Source organism: Mirounga angustirostris, unplaced genomic scaffold (assembly GCF_029215605.1).
Source record: "Mirounga angustirostris isolate CCGP_5_RB_7025 unplaced genomic scaffold, mMirAng1.0.hap1 SCAF_12, whole genome shotgun sequence".
NCBI classification, from domain to species: Eukaryota; Metazoa; Chordata; class Mammalia; order Carnivora; family Phocidae; genus Mirounga; species Mirounga angustirostris.
The window spans coordinates 104786242-104806006 of NW_026991720.1; the positions used below are offsets into that span (position 1 = coordinate 104786242).

A 19765-nucleotide genomic window follows, 5' to 3' on the forward strand; every position below is an offset into this window, starting at 1 on the left:
CGCCAGCACGTCCCGGGTGAGGAGCACCCCCCAGGCCCCAAGATGTCCTGCACTCCCAGAGCCCCACGGCCCCCACTCTGAGAGCACATCCCACAGCTCCTGTCCCATCCTGCTCTCCATCCGTCACAGAAGACCTCCCTCCTGCGGGTTTCCTCCAACGAGACACGTTAACCTGAGAATTCACAGTGAGAACTCTCAGCTCCCACTTCCTGCATGCCCACACGGGCCCGGGCCACAACCCCACATCAGAGGACTGGGCGCCCACCCAGCCCCGGGACCCTTCAGCAGGCAGAGCCCTCGGGCTCCCCCCGCTGATTGCGAGCTGACCTCAGGGAGGTCCGGGTCTGGCCACTCAGCCTCCAAGTGACCGCGGGGCGGGCAGCCACTTAACCGTTAGAACGCCAGCCTCCCTGTCTATGGAAGGGGTCCTCCTGGTGTCCCAGGGGAAGGCCATGCTGGGGGTGACCTGTCCCCAACAGTCAGAGCAGGCCAGGGACAGAGAGCCCCTCTCCCAACCTCCCCTGTCCCCAGACCCAGGGATGACACCAGGGGCCACTGCCCAGCCTCACCCCTCTCCTGGCTGCCAGGACGTCCTCCCAGCAATCAGTCTGGGGTTCCAGACCCACCCCCCGAGGAGCCCACGGAGATGACAGCGCTATTTTTGCAGACGATTTCGGGAAGGGCACCCATACCCGGAGCTGGGTACCTCAAGGGAGATGTGTGCCCATCAGCACCACCACAGGGCATTCCTGTGCCCCTGGTGTGTCCCGAGGTGCTCCCGGCGGCCTCTTGTCCTTCTTTGCGTGTCCTGTCTCTGGACAGGCAGGTGCGTGTGAGCTGCAGGAGTGTGACCATAGCTGCCCCGTGTGGCCGATCTCCAAGTGAGGGCAGGGGGGCAAAGTCACTTAGCAGGTAGCGTCCAGGGGCCACAGCCTCCTAATTACAGCCTGTCAGCAGCAGATGTGTCCTTGGTGACCATCCCCCAGCACGAAGCCATGGCCCCTCCTCACCGGCCCCGCAAGGCCGGGCCAGGGACACAGCCCACGGCAGACTGGGGCAGTAAGCGGCTAACCCTTCATCTTGTCCTTCTAATCTCAAATGTCCTGGCTGTCGTTAGCTGGCTTGAGAGACCAAAAGAGGTGTTTTCACTGAGTTTGGTGCGTTTTGATTTAAAATCTTCCCGGTGGTTCCGGAACACCAGCACTGGAGCTGAGCCCAAGCCTTTACGATGACTGGACAGCTCTTCCTGAGACCTCCGCCCACAGCGTCCAAACTGTCCCTCCCCCCAGGCTGGGGGACAGAGTGGCCGGTGGCCCAGAGGGGTGGCAGGAGGACCCAGGGGGGAAGGCCTCATGCTGAGCCTGCCAGGTGTGGTCTGCAGGCTCGCAGACAAGCTCTGACCCACCAGCCCTGCTGTGGGGCAGCCGTGGGGGCCTCGGAGGGCAGGGACCCATGACGTAAGCAATCGTGATCGCTGGGAAGGAGCACACACCACCATTCGCTTCGACTTCCATTCCACTTAACGCATCCGCATGCGGCTCTGTTCATCTGGCCCTTCTGTGCCGGCCCCTGGGTAAGATGGGGGTCCTGCTATCCCGGAGCCTCCACCCGCCAGGAGGGACCGCCCAGGAGCAGACGTCTGTCCTGCAGCGGGGCCGTCTCTGCAGCCCCAGACCGGCCTGACAAGGCACCTCCCGGCAGCGCATCAGCTCCCGATGCCCAGGATGGAGAGTGCCCGAGGGACAGCCCCGTAGGCCTGACCGTGCGGGCAAGGCCGCCCTCCCTCCACGCATCTGGTCTCAGGTCTAACACTAAGGAACCGAGCCATGCAAATAGTTTACTCACTTAAAAAAAATTAAATTGAGTGGCGCCTGGGTGGTTCAGTCGGTTGAGTGTCCGACTCCTGATTTTGGTGAGGGCCATGAGTTCAAGCCCCGCATCGGGCTCTGTGCTCCATGGGGGTCTGCTTGAGATTCTCTCTCCCCCTCTCCCGCTCTCTCAAATACATAAATAAATCTTTTTTAAAAAATTAAGTTGAAAACAGCAATGCCCCAAAACCAAAACCAGAACGAAATAAGCCTAAGGGTGACCACGTCGGGAGCGTGACCGCCACAGTTATTCCAGGTGACGTGACCGTGTGTGCAGTGGGATGTCAGCCAAGGACCAAACAAAGAAATGCTAGAAGAATCCCAAACCGCGTGCAGCGGTCTTGTGGGTGTTGACGCTGACAACGTTCTTCTGAACTGAGGGAATCTAAACACACGAAACCGGTAAATGGCGTTATCGTCGGCGGGAAAGTTTCCAGCCTCGGGGGAGGGGAGACACGGGAAGGAAAATCGAAGGAGTGAAGTTATTCGGGGAGTTGGAAATACCCACACAAACGCAGAATTTGTTGTTATTCCTCTAAAAAATACACGCATCCCTGCATCCTGAGATGCCAGAGTATGAGCAGGCAGAGTGGGGAGCACCGGGCGAGTGACTCTGGGGAGAAGGCCAACCCCCGTGGTCCGGGCAGTGACGGCCACACTCCAGGGACAGCACGGAACCTCCTCCCAGAAAGGACACGCCAACGAGGTGCGAGCTGTCTGCTTGCAACTACACCTTCAGTGGCACGAAAGGGACAAATCTTCCCACGGTCCTGGGTGGTCCCCGGGCCACAGCAACCCCTCGTGGCCTGTGGGCACGCAGCCTGCCCTCCAGCAGCAAAGGCACTCTCCACCCGGGGAAACAGCGCCTGGAGCCCGAAGATCCCAATTCCCACGGCCAGCTCCCGCCTCCCAGGGACCGCGCTCCTGAACGGGGCGGCCGCCGGCGGGCAGGGTGGGGCGAGTTTCTACCGCACAGAAACGACAGGTTCCTCTGAATTCCAAACACCTACTGGTTTTTCAGGAAACAATGTTTATTTCCTGCTAATTAAGGAGTAATTAAAGAAATCCAGGCTCATCCTAGATGAATGCAGGAAGCTCCGAAAATTAAAACTGGGGATGCACGAGTCAGCGAGAACCACAGTCCTTCTGGGACCCTCCCCCCAGCCGTCCCCCAACAGCACGCACCCTGTGTGTGCACGCATTCTGGAAGCGGGGCTTCCTTCCACCCCACGGGCCATCCCGCGCACACTCTGACCGCTGGGGTCAGCCTCTCCAGCTGAGCGCGGACGACACGCGTGCTGCTTCCTCCTCCCAGCTGGTCGCAGCCCTGACCACACTTGGCCCAGCTGCGGCCTCCCTCCTGCGCTGGACGTCCCGGGCAGAGCCCTGCGCTCCCCCATCGGTCCGCTGCGTGCAGTCCTGACGGCGTGTGCACAGCACGTCCACGGAAAGAGCACCACTCGGCAGCAACAAGCCGTCGGCGGACGAGCGCGCCCGGGCACGCGGCACCGACAGCTTGGAGCGGCTCCCAGGACGAGGGCGTCGGGGCAGGGAGGGACAGCAGGCCATTGGGTATCCTCACGTTTCACAGGCCAGGAAACCAAGGCATGAGACTCGAGGGTGCCCCGAGTCCTCGTGGCTGCCCGCCCGGCGAGTCCTGGCCCCTGGATCAAGCCCAAGGAAAGCCAGAGGAGGAGGAAGGCCGGGGCACGGGAAGGACAGACATGAGCACACGCCCCAGCGAGCTCCAGCTCTCGGACTGGTTTCCATGGGAACACCCAGGCTAACACAGATAACTAACACCTTCACTAACACAAGTCACGATAGTCATCTTCCAGCAACTCAAGGTTGAGCAAAACAGCCAGACTGTGCTCAAGCCTCACATTCGCCGTGGTGGCCAGAGTCTCACCCTCGGCACCGTCCTGTCTTCCCTCACAGTCCCAACCAACCCCTGCATTCTGTCCCAGTGCTCCTGCGTGTCGGGTCGGGTGGCCCCCGCTGTGTGTGAGTCGGGGACAGTGCAGACTGGCCCAGCCCAGGGTGGGGTCCCCGAGGAGAGCCCATGAGCAGACACAGCGCACCCGACAGGAAAGGCCTCCTGGGCTTGTCCACCCTCGCCAACTGCCCACTGGCTTGGGTGCGAATCAGCCGCCTTGCCCGGGTGTGCGGCCTATGGTGTCCTAAATCTGAATGTATCCCCTGTCATGGGCCAGACAAAGGCCACCTCGGGCCTGAAAACCTACAACAGTACAACAAGCTCGCGCCGGAAACAGTCCCTGGAAGGGTTCCTGGGGTCACGACCCCAACTAAGGACCTGTCACCCTGAGGAGCAGGCGGGGAGCCAGGCTGGCCTCCACAGCCGGCAAAGTTGGGCTCCAGCCTCGCCACGGCCTCCTGGAAGTGCCTGGTTGGACAAGGCCAGTCACCTGGGCAGCTCAGCAGCAGAAACCATCCAGAATGAAAGAAAAGGAAAAGGAGCCCAAAATAGAAAAGGATCCTCCTTTTCTATTGAGTTGCGGGACGTCAAGACCTGGACACAGGTGAACCGGGGTCCCCAAAGGAAGGGGGAGATGCATAAGGAGTATTTGAGGGCTTTCTCCCCAAGATGACGAAGCCATAAACCTACCGATGTGGGAAGCCCAAACACTGTGAAGAAAACCAAATGGAGGCACATCAAAATCAAATTGCTTAAAACCAGCGGTGAAGAGAAAATCTTGAAAGCAGTCAGAGAAAAAAGACACTTACATGTTCTGGACGGAGGACCAGAGTGTCGTCCTTGGATACAGTACAGCCGAGCAAACACCTGTTAACTCACAATTCTATACCCAGTAAAAAGAAATTCAAAAATTAAGGGCAAAACAAAGACCTTTCCCAGAAACAGAGACAGAGAGGATTCATCACCAGCTGGCCCGTCCTTCTTTCGGCAGAGAAACCCCGTGGAGACGCGCTGGCGAATCCCACACGCCCCGAGAGCAACAGACCCTCCAAAGGGAACGGCGCGTTTGTGCAAACAAAAATGGTAACAATGCAGAACGGGGTTTATGACAAAAAGTAAAAGATGCACGATTTCACAAAGGCCGAGGAGGGCGGCGCGTTCTGCAAGCTTCTCAGACGGAGTCAAGGAATGTGCCGTAGACCCCAGAGCACACACGCACCCACAGTGCCAAGAGCACTCACCCTTCAGCCCACGCAGGCACCAGGGCCGGGTCACAGAACACACTCCGTGAACCCACAAACCGGCAGAAGAAGTAAAACAACAAGGAACGGATGGGACGAACCCCAGGGAGCCGACAGCACAGCCCTCGAATGTGGACTGTCGGGATTCGAGGTAGAAATGGCAAACCCAGCCCTTTACGTAAAAAGACACAAACCGGTGGGGCGGGGGGGGGGGGGGAGGCATGGAAAAAGACATGTTTCCTGACAATAACCAAAGGAAAGCTGAATTGGACACACTAATACAGCACACAGGACAAAACTAGATTTCCAGTTAAAGAGGGTCATTTCTTTTTAAGATTTTATTTATTTATTTGAGACAGCGAGCACACGAGCAGGGGGAGTGGGAGAGGGGGAGAAGCAGGCTTCCCGTAGAACAGGGAGCCAGATGCAGAGCTCCATCCCAGGACCCTGGGATCATGACCTGAGCCGAAGGCAGACGTGTCACCGACTGAGCCACCCAGGAGCCCCAAGAGGGTCATTTCTTAATGAAAAAAGAATTAATTAGGAGTCCCTGGGTGGCGCAGTTGGTTGAGGGCCCGACTTTAGATTTCGGCTCAGGTCATGATCTCAGGGTCGTGACATCGAGCTCCAAGTTGGGCTCCAAGCTCAGTGGAGAGTCTGCTTGGGATTCTCTCTCTCTCTCTCCTGCCCCTCCCCCACTCAAGCTCTCTCTAAAAAAAAAAAAAAACACACAAAGAGCTAATTCATCAGGAGGACCTAAGAACCCTAAATGTTTAGGAATCGAATAGCAGAGCCTGAGAACACAGGCAGCAAAACTGGCAGACAGAGCTATAAATTACATCGCAGAGCTCAACAGCCCTCGCCCAGTAACTAAGAAAACAAGTAGCCAGGATGTGCGTAAAGACGCAGACTGAGAACATGAGCAGCACCGCCTGAAGAAGATCAAGGTGAGTCTACAGACTCCCATTGTCCTGGGGGCAGGAGGCAGGTGCCATTGTAAGAGACCGGGAGTGGGGGTGGGGAAGGTCTCTGGGGGCCAGCGGTGGCGGGGGGGGCAGCCAGGCTGGTGGCACTGCTAACCACTGAGTCACTGAGCGAATGTGTCCCCTCCGGGACCAGGATGCTGATGTCTGGACGCTGGAAAGACCGATTCCGACAGTGGGGGGAAGGCACACCCTTCCATCAGACAGCCCCAGTGGCCGGCAGAACCCTCATCCAGAAGCTTCCTCGGGAGGCGCAGGAGGAAGGTGCAGGCCCAGGAAAGCTCAGAGCAGCACCAAGAGAGCCCCGGGCCACCAGGCACCCTGGGCCCGGACAAAACACACGTTCTGACCGCACACAGGAGGTGCTAAGCTCCCACCAGGCCAGCGAGTCACACAAGCCACAGGGGACACGCTCACACTCCTCACTCCTCCTTTATACTTCCCCAAAACCACAGGTGTCAGGCAGGGAGGAGGCCCCGGAGAGGCTTCGTGTGGGCGGAGACAGCGGCACCCCAGGGCACGAGCCCAGAGACCCCCCACCCCGAGCACAGGCTGCCAGGGCACCCAGCGGACGTGACGGCCAGAAGCAGCGCCCGCCCCCGGTGGACAGCCGCTTCCTACTTTCATCCTGGGGAGAGAAGCAGCAGCCTCCCCCACATGGGGTCCCGCAGAGCGCAGGCCCAGGACATCAACGGGGTGCCACAGGAGAAAGGGTTCTAGCGCCGACCGATTTGGAGCAAGCGGGACCTTACAACTGGACGTCTCAGGATCCCTGCCACCCCTCAGGGAAACTGCAGGGTGGAGGGCGGGGGACGGGGGGCGGCGCCCGGGTCCCACATGCCGCCCACCCCCGAGGCCGAGTGTTCTCCCGCCTGCACCCGGTCAAAAACTGCAGCCAGCGTGACCACCACCCACTCCGCCTGCAGGTCACGGGCAGATGCTGGGGCCTGGCATTCTGTCCCGCCCAGGGGCCAGCCCGAGTCTGCAGCCCGCGTGGCACCCTCACCCCGCCCTGCACACACAGGGACATCCTCACGACTCCGCTGTGTGAGCCACACGGGCAGGGGACCTCTCCTCCCCCTCCCCCACCAAGGGGATGTCTGTCCGCTCTTTCTACCAAGCCCTTTAACTGTGACCTTCCCTGAGAAAAGTTCTGACTCTGAGCAGAGTTTACCCCTCCCCCACAGCCACCGGCTCAGGGACCCTCTCCGTCCACCTGGAGGGAGGCTGGCCGGGCAGGTGGGCGTGGCTCTACGTCCCTGTGTCCCCGCCCAAGTCCTTGCAGGGCAGGGAAGGCAGGTGTCAAGGCCCAAGGACACCGGGCGGTCAGTTGCCTCCGAAAGCCCAGGCTGTTAGCCCGGCCTGGGCTTGACCTCCGCAGGGCTGAATGTGACCTGCCCCAGGAAGGTCTTAAAACGCCAGCGCTCTCCTGCCACAGGCAAGGGGCTTTGTCATCCTCAAACGTCACCAACTGGCCCCAGCCGTGACCCTCAAGGCAGAGCTGCCCGCGCAGGGCCTCACGACCCAGCCAGCTGGAGGCGCTCGGGCTGCGCTAGGGAGAGCGCTCTCCTTCGCGCCAAGGAACTGCAGGTGATTGACAGCTGGGCGGGGCGAAAGCGCTGGGCGGTTCGCAAGGCGGGAGCTGTGGGTGATTGACAGCTGGGCGGGGCGAAAGCGCCGGGCGGCCCGCAAGGCGGGAGCTGTGGGTGATTGACAGCTGGGCGGGGCGAAAGCGCCGGGCGGCCCGCAAGGCGGGAGCTGTGGGTGATTGACAGCTGGGCGGGGCGAAAGCGCCGGGCGGTCCGCAAGGCGGGAGCTGTGGGTGATTGACAGCTGGGCGGGGCGAAAACGCCGGGCGGTCCGCAAGGCGGGAGCTGTGGGTGATTGACAGCTGGGCGGGGCGAAAGCGCCGGGCGGTCCGCAAGGCGGGAGCTGTGGGTGATTGACAGCTGGGCGGGGCGAAAGCGCCGGGCGGCCCGCAAGGCGGGAGCTGTGGGTGATTGACAGCTGGGCGGGGCGAAAGCGCCGGGCGGTCCGCAAGGCGGGAGCTGTGGGTGATTGACAGCTGGGCGGGGCGAAAGCGCCGGGCGGTCCGCCAGGTCACACCCGCACCACGGGAGCCCACCCGGCACGCTGTTGCCCCAGAGGCAGCTCCAGTGCCCCGTGCACAACGGGGGGCTGCGCTTACCGTGGCCAGTTCATCAAACTTGCCGAAGAGCTCGTTGAGGAGCTTCACCAGCTCCTGCGCGGTGCACTGTGACGCCAAGCCCGTGAAGCCCACGATGTCCGCGAAGAGGATGCTGCAAGAAAAAGGCACCAGGCTGCCTCCTCCGCGGGCACGCGGGGCCCAGCCTCCCAGGCGGACCGCAGCCCCCAGAGCCGTGCCGAGGGCTGCCTTTACGAACACCCCAAAATAAACCTGTTTATTCCTCGGGGTGGGCTGGAAGGGAAGTGGGGGACGCCCTCACGGCCACGGGGGGAGTGAACGCTGGGGCCAGGCGGAGCTCCGGCTGACCCCCCAGGACACGGGCGGGGCACAGCTCCACGGCCACCAGACCTGCCCCCAGCCCAGGACGGCCTGTGACCAGTGGCCAGTGAGCACAAGGGATGTGCCTGTAGGAAGTGAGTTGGCCTCCTCGCCCCTTTCCCCTCCTGCCGGCTAACAAGGTGACAGAGCCCGGGTGTTGCTGGAGCCCCGCTGTGGATCCCCGAGCCTCACGGAGGGGCCAACTGGGTCTGCATCGGGACAGGGCCTCACCTGGTGGGATGGAAGCCTGATGTGTGGGCATCTGTTTGCTACAGAGCTGGGCAAGTCTAAACAAGGGTGCCCACCCCCCAGCACAGCCTCCTTCCTGGACACTCTACAGCCATGAAGCCTCACGCAGCACAGCGGTGCCGTCACTGTGATTTCTGCTGCATACAGAATTCCTGACTGTTTAGTTCAGCCCTGGAACGTGCCACCCCCAGCCCCCACCTCCACCACTCCCTATGAAAAATCACACGATGGTCTTGTTGGCAGTCACCTGCATGTGACACATCACTTCTCTCCCACTTCTCTCCTAGTATCTGGCTTTTAAAGTTCGATTACGATGTGTCTGGGGGTGGCTCTCCTTGTGTGTGTCCTAACTGAGCTTCTTCAATGTGTAAGTGAGCGTTTTTCATCGAATTTGAGACATTTTGAGCCATATTTCTTTTCAAATATTCTTTCTGCCCCTTTCCTCTCCTCTGGGACTCATTATGGGTGTGTTGCTGGGCTGGCCGGTGTCCCTGGAGTCTCTGAGCCTCTCTTCTCTCTCTGTCACCCTTTTCTCATTCTGTTCATCAGGTTTCATGACCTCAACTGTCTGTCTTCAAGTTCACCAATTCTTTCTTCAACCTGCTCAAATCTGCTCAAGGTGGAGCTCCCCTAGTGACCTTTTCATTTTAATGTATATTTCAAAGTTGGAATTTCTGGAAGTCTTTCTCATGTTCCCCTTTATTTAGACACGGTTTGTTCTTTGAACATATTTAAAATGGGTGCTTTAGGGGTGTCTGGGTGGCTTAGTAGGTTTAGAGTCTGCCTTCGGCTTGAGTCATGATCTCGGGGTCCTGGGATGGAGCCCCACATCAGGCTCCCTGCTCAGTGGGGAGTCTGCTTCTCCCTCTCCTTCTGCCTACCCCAATCTCTCTCTCAAATAAATAAATAAAATCTTTAAAAAATATATGTGATTTAGTTTTGTCTAGAAAAGTCCAATGTGTGGGCTTCCTCTGGGACAGCTTCTATTGACTGCTTTTTTTCATTCCTGTGTGAGGCAAACATTTGTGTTTTCTTGCATGTTGCACATATTTTTATGGAAAACTAGATAATACAATGTGGCAACTCTGAAAATCAGAACCCCCCCCACCTCAGGATTGGGGTTGTTCTTATTGCTATTTATGTTATTTGTTCAGTGACTTTTCTGACAAATCCTGTAAAGTGTGTTTTCTTTCTCATGTGGGGCCATTAAAATCTCTGGTTGGTTAGCCTAGTGGTCAGCTAATGACTGGACAGAAATTTCCTCACATGCCTGCAGCCAGTAAGTCTTTCAGTCTTTGATGATGGGCACTCAGCCAGGCAGATTCCAACTCTTAGTTTGCTCTTCCTGCTTGCACACAGCCTCAAGGTCAGCCTCAAGACCTCAAGGACAGCCCAGGGTCCTCGTGGTCTTTCCTGAGCACGCACACAGCCTTACCCTTGTGCACGGTCTTCTGATTCCCAGAAACATCCCCAGAGCCTTTCAAAGCACCTGACAGACATCTCGTTCCCCAGTTTTAAGTTTTTAGTGCTCTGCTGCTTGCCTCAGCTGCTTTCACTGTCTCTGACAGCTATGATGTTAAACAATTGTCACTGATTGTTTTTAACAAATGTCCCAGGGCAAAAGCTGTTCACACTGAGTGTCGAGTCAGGTCAAATAAAGACAAGCCTTGAGCAAGGTTTTCCAGGGAATTCCCAGACAGTCAAATAATGACACAGTTCTCTGAGGATTTTTCAAAGCCCCAACCTCATTCTGTCCCCTCAGGTGGCTGTCAGTGGACAGGTTTTCCCTGTGATTGCAGCTGCTGGTTTTCAAAGCTATCATGGAGCTAAAAACGGTGGAACTGGGTAAGTCAGAACTCTACAAAGCTTGCTGTTTTTACCAAGATCTAGGCATTTTTCTTAAGTAAACATTCCTGGATTCCTGCAAGGCTTGGGCTCGTTTCCAGTGTCCTGACAATGTTGACTCTGACAGTTTTTGTCAGTATTGTCATTGCTTCTATGGAGGAGAGGATTTTCAGATGGCCTTACCCCACTGTTCCTGGTGGCATCAGCCTATCAGCTGCGAATGGTGTACCGACTCGGGACTTTAATCCTGGAGTGATGGGGACCAGTGAGGGACTCTAACAAGGACGGTGAGGAGAACAGTGAAATGTTCACATCTGGGCTGGAGGAAGCCATCTCTCACCCTGGCTTCCCCTCGTACCTCAGAGCTGTCAGACCTGCACCTGCTGGGAATGAGGCACCTACCAGGTGATGTGGGTGGAGATTTTTCAGCCTCACAGGGAAACGGTGACTTTCCACATATGTGTCTGTTGTCCCAGGGCATCGTGCACCAGGCTCACTCCCAGCTGCCGCCCCAGGAGGTCCCTGACATCTGATGCCTTCCCTACTGTGGGTGCAGACGCTCTACACCCCTCCCCCCAGGCACTCCCTGGATTGTTCTGGTGGTCTGGTGTCAGCAGGGCGCTGGGTCATTGCGCCACGTCCTTACTCACGAAGGAGAGTCGGTGGGTGAATGGGAAGTCTAGGTGGATGTCAGAAGCAGCCAGTCCCAGGCCCGGCCCCAGCCCCACCACTCACGGGCTTCACTTTCGACCTCAGTTTCCTCATCTACAAGCGACAGTGCCTGCGCTGCCAGGACTGGGATGCTGGCCCCACTCCCTGGGGCCTTAACCTCACTGGGCTCAACGTCCTCCACAGGAGGACAACACCGGTCCTTCCCGAGAAGCACAGCAGCAGGGTGAGCATGCTCAGCAGACAGCGGCTGGCCACTGTCCGAGCCACGGGTGGCTCGGACCCTGATGGGGAGGGGCCGGCAGCCGCAGGCCTTACTTAGCTCATTCCCGATGGACAAGCACCAGCTTGTGGGGACTTAGTCCACAGCACTCAAACAGAAGGAGGTTTTGATCCTGTGGTGTCTGCGGGGGCCCAGGGTCGTCCACCACCGCCTGCCTGACACTTATGGAAAGTGCAACACTCAGCTAGCGTAAGCACTCTTAAAGAGAAGGCACAATTGAGTGGAACCAAGTTATTTTTAGCTGCATCTTTAAAAACAAGCACACAAACCTCAGAGTGTGTCTGGGGCGAGCTGGTTCACCCGAGGACTGTTTCCTCACCTGCAAAACGGGAACACTCCCTACCTCCTGGGGCTGCCATGAGAGGAACCAAGTGAGGAAGAGGACGCCTACCCCAGGCCCTGGCACCAAGCAGAAGAATGCTCAGCTGTTACCCTGATGAGGGCCAAGTCCCAGCCCATATTCCACCACCCAAGCCAGTTCAGGGGCAGAGTGCCAACCCTCTGTCTAGCCCACGCAGGAAACGGGAGGTGAGGAATAGTGGGACAGAGCAGCTGTGACACCCATCACCCAAGAATTCTCCAGTCACACCTTCCATGGGACCTGCTTCCCAGCCGGCAGGTGCTCACCTGCACCTCCCGACCCACACCTGGCCCCTCCTCCCCTCAAACGGGGGCCCTCCACCCCCGTCTGCCTGTGGCCTCCCCCCTCCTCCATCACCCCCACCCCCACCATCGCCTGCCATTTCCATCACCCTCACTTGAGCTCCCCAAGGCCCACCTCCGCCAGGCCAGCGTCAGCCCTACCTCACATTGTCATGCCGCTGGATGTAAATCTTGTGGAAAATCCTCTCGGGGGGCTTCAGGAAGTCCTCCTTCATCTCCATGGCAACATTTCGGGGCAGAAGGCTCATAAGCAGCCGCTCCTGGACAGGAGAGACAGGCCCATGTGATGCAGCGGGGCCTTCCCCGCCAGTCCTCAATCACTCCCCTGAGGGTGGTGCTGACGAGCTGCCCTGCGTGAGGGGCTGCAGACCCTCCTCATGTGCACCAGCATGCGGTCTGGTCCTGCAGATCCTGCCTGGCCCCCAAGCCCCGGCAGGTTGTGCCCAGGCCTGGCCTGTCATTACACAGGTGACTTGCTCCCCGAGCACTGGGAAGGGGCCGGCATCACCTCCGGAACACCCAGGCCACCATGGCAACCCTCCCCCATTGCCCCCCCACCCGTGTGCCCCAGCTGCACTAAGCAGAGGTCACAGGCAGGAAACACAGGATGGCCCGGCCTCACTCCCCACCCCACTGCCCAACACGGGCCTGAGAGGGACCTCAAGATGGGCTGTAGAAACCCATCCCCCAGGACCAACAGGGGTCCCCTGATCTCACAGAGACAGACAGACAACACTGCATTTCCCCCCTGGTCTTGTCTTCTGATTTCTTCCTTCTCCATGGGGGTCAGATGTTTTCTTCCCCCCCTCCCCCAGAGAATGGAATCAACATCTAGGCTTTTCCAGAGGAGCCTTGCTGCCCTGGAGACTCCATTGCTTTTTTGAGGACGCGGTTTCCTCATCCAGACCCTGCCTCTCTTCCTCCCCAGGGTCCTAGCCTGACCTCAACCCCACTGGCCCTTGACCAGCCGGCCTCACCTGCATCAGAGGCCCATCCCTTGGTCCCTCTCACTCCCCTTCCCACCCTGCTTTAGAAAGCAAAGGAGAGCGAGGCCTGGATCCACCCTGAGGTCCACACACACAGCTTCCAAAGGGACAGGCTCTGATGCAGAAGAGAGACATCCCAATAGTGCAATGGCCTATGGCCACTCTTGACATCGGGTCAGCTGGGGGGAGAGGCCTCCGGGTCCCGGGAGAGCACACGACTCCAGACGTGGAAGTGTCCAGGCTGAGCACGTGAGGACAGCCCCAGGGGCTAAAAAGCCACTGCACAGGGTGTGGGAGCTGCAGGATGACTGGGGTCTGGCCGATGGAAGCTGACCCCCTCCTTGGCCGGGGGGCCTCTGGGACAAGACTGAGACACAGTCTGCCGTGGCTGGCGGTGCCGGAGGGGGAGAGAGCTGGGGCAGGGCTCGCTCGGGCCATCACATGGACAGGCCAAGAGCAGCATCAGCAACGCGAACACACCCAGAAGCTTCTGGAAATGCTGTGAGGCACAAGGTGGGGACACAGATGCAGCTGGACACTACAGAAGGCCACCCACAAAGGGCCCGAAAAATACACAGCTTCACACTCTCTCCAGGGGAAGACCCAATGTCATGGGGCCCTACACCCCAGGCCACTGAGCCCTGTTTAGGGGCTCAGGGGGTGACACCTACCCCCAAGTGCCCTGCACAGAGGGTCCCTGGGGAAAAGGATGGCTGCTTGGCCTTGCATCTCAGCTCTGCCTTTTTGGGTCAGTTCAGCCCTATTTGAATTCCATCACATCAGACAGGGAGACAGGCACACAGCTTCCTCAGCAGGTGCTCAGAGAAGGGGTCATTGTACTGCAGGGCCCACTCCCCACCATGCCTGCCACACCTCCGAGGCCCACTGCTCAGGGCGCGGCTCTTAAATCCCTCATCAGCACCTACAAAAACGCAACATCAGATCAAACAAGGGAGGCTGCTTCCCCCCGCGTTCATCACACTCTCCTCCCCATCAGTATTCTCCTAACACCCTGGAACCACTCTCTCTCTGAGGACCCAGGCTTTGGCACATCTCCGGGACCTGGTCTCTCCTCGCCTCAGCTGCCCTGCACGATCTGGAGTTAGGATAGGGAAACTGAGTCAGCCACAGACCAAGGGCTGCATCAGGAGGGAAGGAGGACCTGAAAAGGCAGAGGGGACAGGAGGGCAATGTGCTGGGAATGCTGGTCAGTGCCCGGCAGGTGCTGGGAGAGAGGCGAGGGCAGACTGGCCACTGTCCCCGGACCCCTTCTCCACCTCTAGCATGATCGTCTAGCCCCTCACTCTCGTCTGGGGCTTGGTAACCTAAAATAAACACTTTGTGGTCCAGCCTCTCCTCACAACTAGAGGTGGCCCATGAGATAGGGCTTGAAAGGTCACGTGGGAGCTACTGGAATGTTCCTTAAAGACAGCCTGTTCTTCCTTGTCTCCCTCTGTTGCTGGGGATACAGTCATGATGTCTGGTCCTCTACCTACCTTCTTGATTCGTGAGGATGAGGGCCATGCATTAACAATGGCAGACTAGTTAACAGATGGAGACTGGGTTGTCAGGGTGGCATGGATCAGCTCTGCCACATCAACCATAAAGGGCCTCCCTGGAACCCATATGTGAGGGGGAAAGAGCACCCTCGTTGTGCATAAGCCGTAGTCATATGAAATTCCTAAGGGCAGGCTGTCCTTCTGACCAAAGGCTCAGCATCAGCTCCACCCACGAGATTAGCGATAGTACCTAAAGCCGACACACATAACCAGGAGTAAAAGCACGCAACTTTCCCACAGGGAGCAAAGCACCATCTGGCAAGATCAAGCACCCATCCCCGATTAAAAACAGCAAAACCTAGGACAAAGTCGTTCTCTGACATCATAAAGATATTACCTGAAATCCACATCCAATCTCAAACCTAGCCCTAAAGCCCCAAGCAGGAATAAACACTGTGAACACTGCATCAGGAGCACACAACACTGATGCGTTCTAACCGGCAAAATAAAATACAAAGCCAGAAATCAAAAGGTCAGATTTATGAAGATGGAGCCTACAAAGTATCCATGGATCAGACAAAGCATCCCAGCGTCTTATGAACATTACTACATTGCTCTTGACTATCAAAACATGACTTCAAATAAATGTAGTATTCCTAAAAGTCATTCGATATTTAAGTAACAGTTGTGAGGACTCTGCTTCCAGGAGACTTTGTCCCCCTTCTCCCACTACGTGTACTCAAGTCCTGGGCGTTACATGTGAAAGTCATGAGAAGACTCTGAAAGACAGAAGGAAGGAGGCACAGATGTGGGGACTGGGGAGCAGCCCAGAGGTGAGGCCCTAGGCATTCTGTTCACCTCATCCCCCAGACTGACTGCTGGAGACAGGGCAGCCCAGAAACATCCAGAAACACCAGCAGGCACCACAGTATGCTCCCCCCAAACCCAGCTCTCTCTGGCCAAAGGGCCAGGAGAGGGGCAGCCTCATGAGAGGAAAACTGTAGACAACAGCAGGCCTACTCCAGGCAAACAACCGAAACTCCTGCACATGTCCACACTCCCCCCGCTGTGAGGAGACACCGAGCACACAAGGGCACCAGCAGCCCGGCCTTTTCCCTGCTGCTCAGAGTCAGGGGAGACCAAGGGCTCTCCTGCTCCTCCCTCCCAGGCAGGAGCCAGACCCCCTCTCCAGCATGGCAGTAAGGTGGAACCACCACGAGCCCCAACAGAGGCCCAGTGTGGCGCCCAGACTTTCCACCACACCTGGAAGTGTCAAGGTGGTGGCCCCTTTCCCTGCCAAGTGAAGTCACAGAAAACCAGCGGAAACACAAGGTCCAGACAAGACCCAGAGTCTCACACACAATACTCCAAATGTCCAGGTTCCCATCGAAAACCACTCAGCATCTCAGAACCAGAACAGTCTCAACAAGTGAATAAAGACAATCAACAAACAGCAACACCAAGATGAACAGAATAATCAGAATAACTAACAAGATTTTAAAGCAGCTCTTGTAAGAATAATCCAATGAGCAGCCACAAACACACTTGAAAAAAAGAAGAAGAAGAAAAAAAAAACTCCAGCAAAGAGATAGAAGATACAAAAGAGAATCAAATGGAAATTTTAGAACTGAAAAAAAATAATGAAATAAAAAGGTCAACAGGTGGTCGAGAACAGAGGAAAGCCCAGTGAACTTGCAGGCAGAATGAAAGAAATTGCCCAAACTGAAAAAATGGAGCAAAGAGACTAGGGGAAAAAATCCCCAGAACACAGCAACCCATGGGACTGTAATAGAAGATCCAACATTCATGTCAAAGGAATCACCAAAGACAAGAAAGAAAATGGCTATAAAAAGTATTCAGGGAAGACGAACCATGAGAGACGATGGACTCTGAAAAACAAACTGAGGGTTCTAGAGGGGAGGGGGTTGGGAGGATGTGTTAGCCTGGTGGTGGGTATTGAGGAGGGCACATTCTGCATGGAGCACTGGGTGTTATGCACAAACAATGAATCATGGAACACTTCATCTAGAACTAATGATGTAATGTATGGGGATTAACATAAGAATAAAAATAAATAAATAAATAAATAAATAAAGTATTCAGAGAAATAATGGATGAAAAGTCCCTAAATTTAACAAAGATGTAAACCTCCACACTTGGGAAACTGGGAAGACCCCAATGCAGACAAACCAAAGGAACCCACACCAGGACACAACATAGTCAAATGTCAGAAAACTAAAGACAACAGACAAGCCTTCACAGCAATGAGAGAGTAACAATGCCTCTCCCACAGAGGAAAGACAGTTTGAATTAGAACAGATTTCTCATCAGAAATCATGGAGGCCATGAGAAGGTGGCACGTTTTTTGAGTGCTGAGAGAAAAGAACTGTCCACCCAGAACCCTTCAGGAATGAAAGAAATCAAGATGCCCTCAGACAAGGGGAAAGTATGAGGATTTGTCACCAGCAGTCCTGCCCCAAAAGAATGGCTGAAGGAAGTCTTTCAACCAGAAAGAAAAGGAGAAAAGGAAGAATCTCTGGGTATCAGGAAGGAAGGAAATAACATGGTATGAGCAATTACACATGAGTACAATATATTTCCCTTCTCCTTTATGTGCTGGTTGAAGCAAGATTTACAGCATCACACGGTGTGGTTCTAAATGTATGCAGAAGAGGAGAGCCTGGGTGGCTCAGTTGGTTAAGCGACTGCCTTCAGCTCAGGTCATGATCCTGGAGTCCCGGGATCGAGTCCCGCATCGGGCTCCCTGCTCGGCAGGGAGTCTGCTTCTCCCTCTGACCCTCTTCCCTCTCGTGCTCTCTGTCTCTCATTCTCTCTCTCAAATAAATAAATAAAATCTTTTAAAAAATAAATAAATAAATAAATGTATGCAGAAGAAAGATTTAAGACAGTTTTGTCACAGATGAGGTTGAAGGACATGGAGGGGGGTTTCTGCACCTCACTCTATCTGGTAAGATGTCAACAACAGTAGAAAGTGATGTTATGTGCATAGAGTGTAAAACCTCCCATGGCACTGAGAAAGATAGGCACTCAAGGGCACAATAATAAATCAAAACTGAATTCTAAAAAAGAGTTCAATTAACACGCAGAAAGGCAGGGAAAAGAAACAGAGAAGAAAACAGAAAACAAAACATAAAATGAAACATTTCATTACATGAAAAATAAGTGTTCTAAACACACAAAAGACAGACCTTGGCAGACTGGATTAAGAAAGCATGACCCAGCTATATGGAGTTGCCAAGAAACTCACATATAAAATAGGCTGAACAGAAAAGGATGGGAAAAATACACCATGCAAACACTGATCAAAAGAGAACAGGAGTGTCTATTTTACTATCAGATAAACTAGACTTTAAGGAAAAACACTGTAAGTCAGAAAGGGACACTACATATGATAAAAGTCAATCCACCCAGACACAGCAATCCTAAATATGCATGCACCAAACAACATAGCTTTGAAATACATAAACCAAAACCTGATAGGACCAAAAGAAAAAAGGGACAAATCTGCAATGTTAGCTGAAGACTTCAATACCCCATATATCAATAGGTGATAGAAAAGCTGGACAAAGCTCAGCACTGATACAGAAGCACTCAAGAAGACCATCAGCCAACAGTATGTAATCAATAGTTATAAAACACCTCACCCAGGAAGCGCCGAATACACATTCTTTTCAAGCACCCACAGAAGACCCACCAAGACAAGCCATATCCTGCCTGGATCATGACACAATCTTCAGCATATTTAAAAGAATTCAAATAATAGTTTATGGAAAATCATGGACTCCAACTAGAAATCAATAGCAGAAAACAACAGAAAAACCCCCAAATATTGAGAAATTAGGCAAAATAATTCTAAGCAATCCAGGAGTCGAAAGGATATCCTAAAGGAAAATTTTAAAAATACAAAGAACTGAATGAAAGTGAAAATACAACATATCAGTATCTGTGGCATGCAGCTCTGAAAGGGAAATTTATGAGACCATAGGCTTGCATTAAAAAAGAGAAAATTCTCTCAAAAAGCACAAACCACTACAACTCACCCAATAAGAAATAAATACTATGAATAAAATATTTGAATTGCTCTGTAATCTATTAAGTAAACTGAATTCTTAATTTAAGAACTCATATAAAAGAAATCTCTAGATCCAGATGGTTTTACTAAATATGTCTACCAACTGCTTAAAGAAGAATTAGCAGCAATTCTACCTATAATCATCCAGAAAATATCAGCCTTAGAAAGATTTTTCTAGATATGTCTCCTCATGCAGGGGAAACAAAAGCAAAAATAAATTATTAGGGCTATACCAAATAAAAAGTTTTGCACAGCAAAGGAAGTAATTAACAAAATGAAAATGAAATGAAACCTACTGAATGGAAGAAGATATTTGCAAATGATAGCTTCAATAAGGGGTTAATATCCAAAATATATAAAGAACTTATACAACTCCACATCAAAAAAGCCAAATAATGCAATTAAAAATGGGCAGAGAATCTGGATATATAATCTCAAAAAAAGACATACAGATGGCCAAAACCACAATGAGATATCACCTTACACCAAGCGAACACATCCTAATTCATTATATAAAGTTAATATTATCTGACACCAAAACGGATCAAAATAAAAAGAAAACTACAGACCAATGTCTCTGGAGAATACAGATGTAAAAATCCTTAACACGATATTAGCATATCAGCAATACATAATAACACCTGACCCAAGTTTAATCAGGGGACACAATGCGAGTTCAATATTGAAATATCAATGTTATATACCATATCAACAGGATAAAGAATAAAAATCACCTATCTCCACTTGTGGTGAGCATAGCATATACTATAAATTACAGTATAGTTTATAAACTATAAACTTGTCAAATCACTATGTTCTACACCTGAAACTAATGTAACACTGTACATTGTTGCACATTGTAATGACGTTGCAACTATAACATATACTTTAAAAGCTATTTTTTAATCACATAACCATTGATT

General features: G+C 54.0%; 1 protein-coding gene across 1 annotated transcript in view; it reads right to left on the reverse strand.

The window, feature by feature from the left end:
* ADCY1 (adenylate cyclase 1) overlaps positions 1-19765 on the reverse strand; it is a 116797-nt gene that overhangs the window by 68208 nt on the left and 28824 nt on the right. The window contains exons 3-4 of the mRNA XM_064575510.1: positions 12406-12524; positions 8217-8328 (exon numbers count right to left, since the gene is read on the reverse strand). Of these exons, the coding sequence (XP_064431580.1) occupies positions 8217-8328; positions 12406-12524 (231 nt within the window). The remainder of the gene's footprint in view (positions 1-8216; positions 8329-12405; positions 12525-19765) is intronic.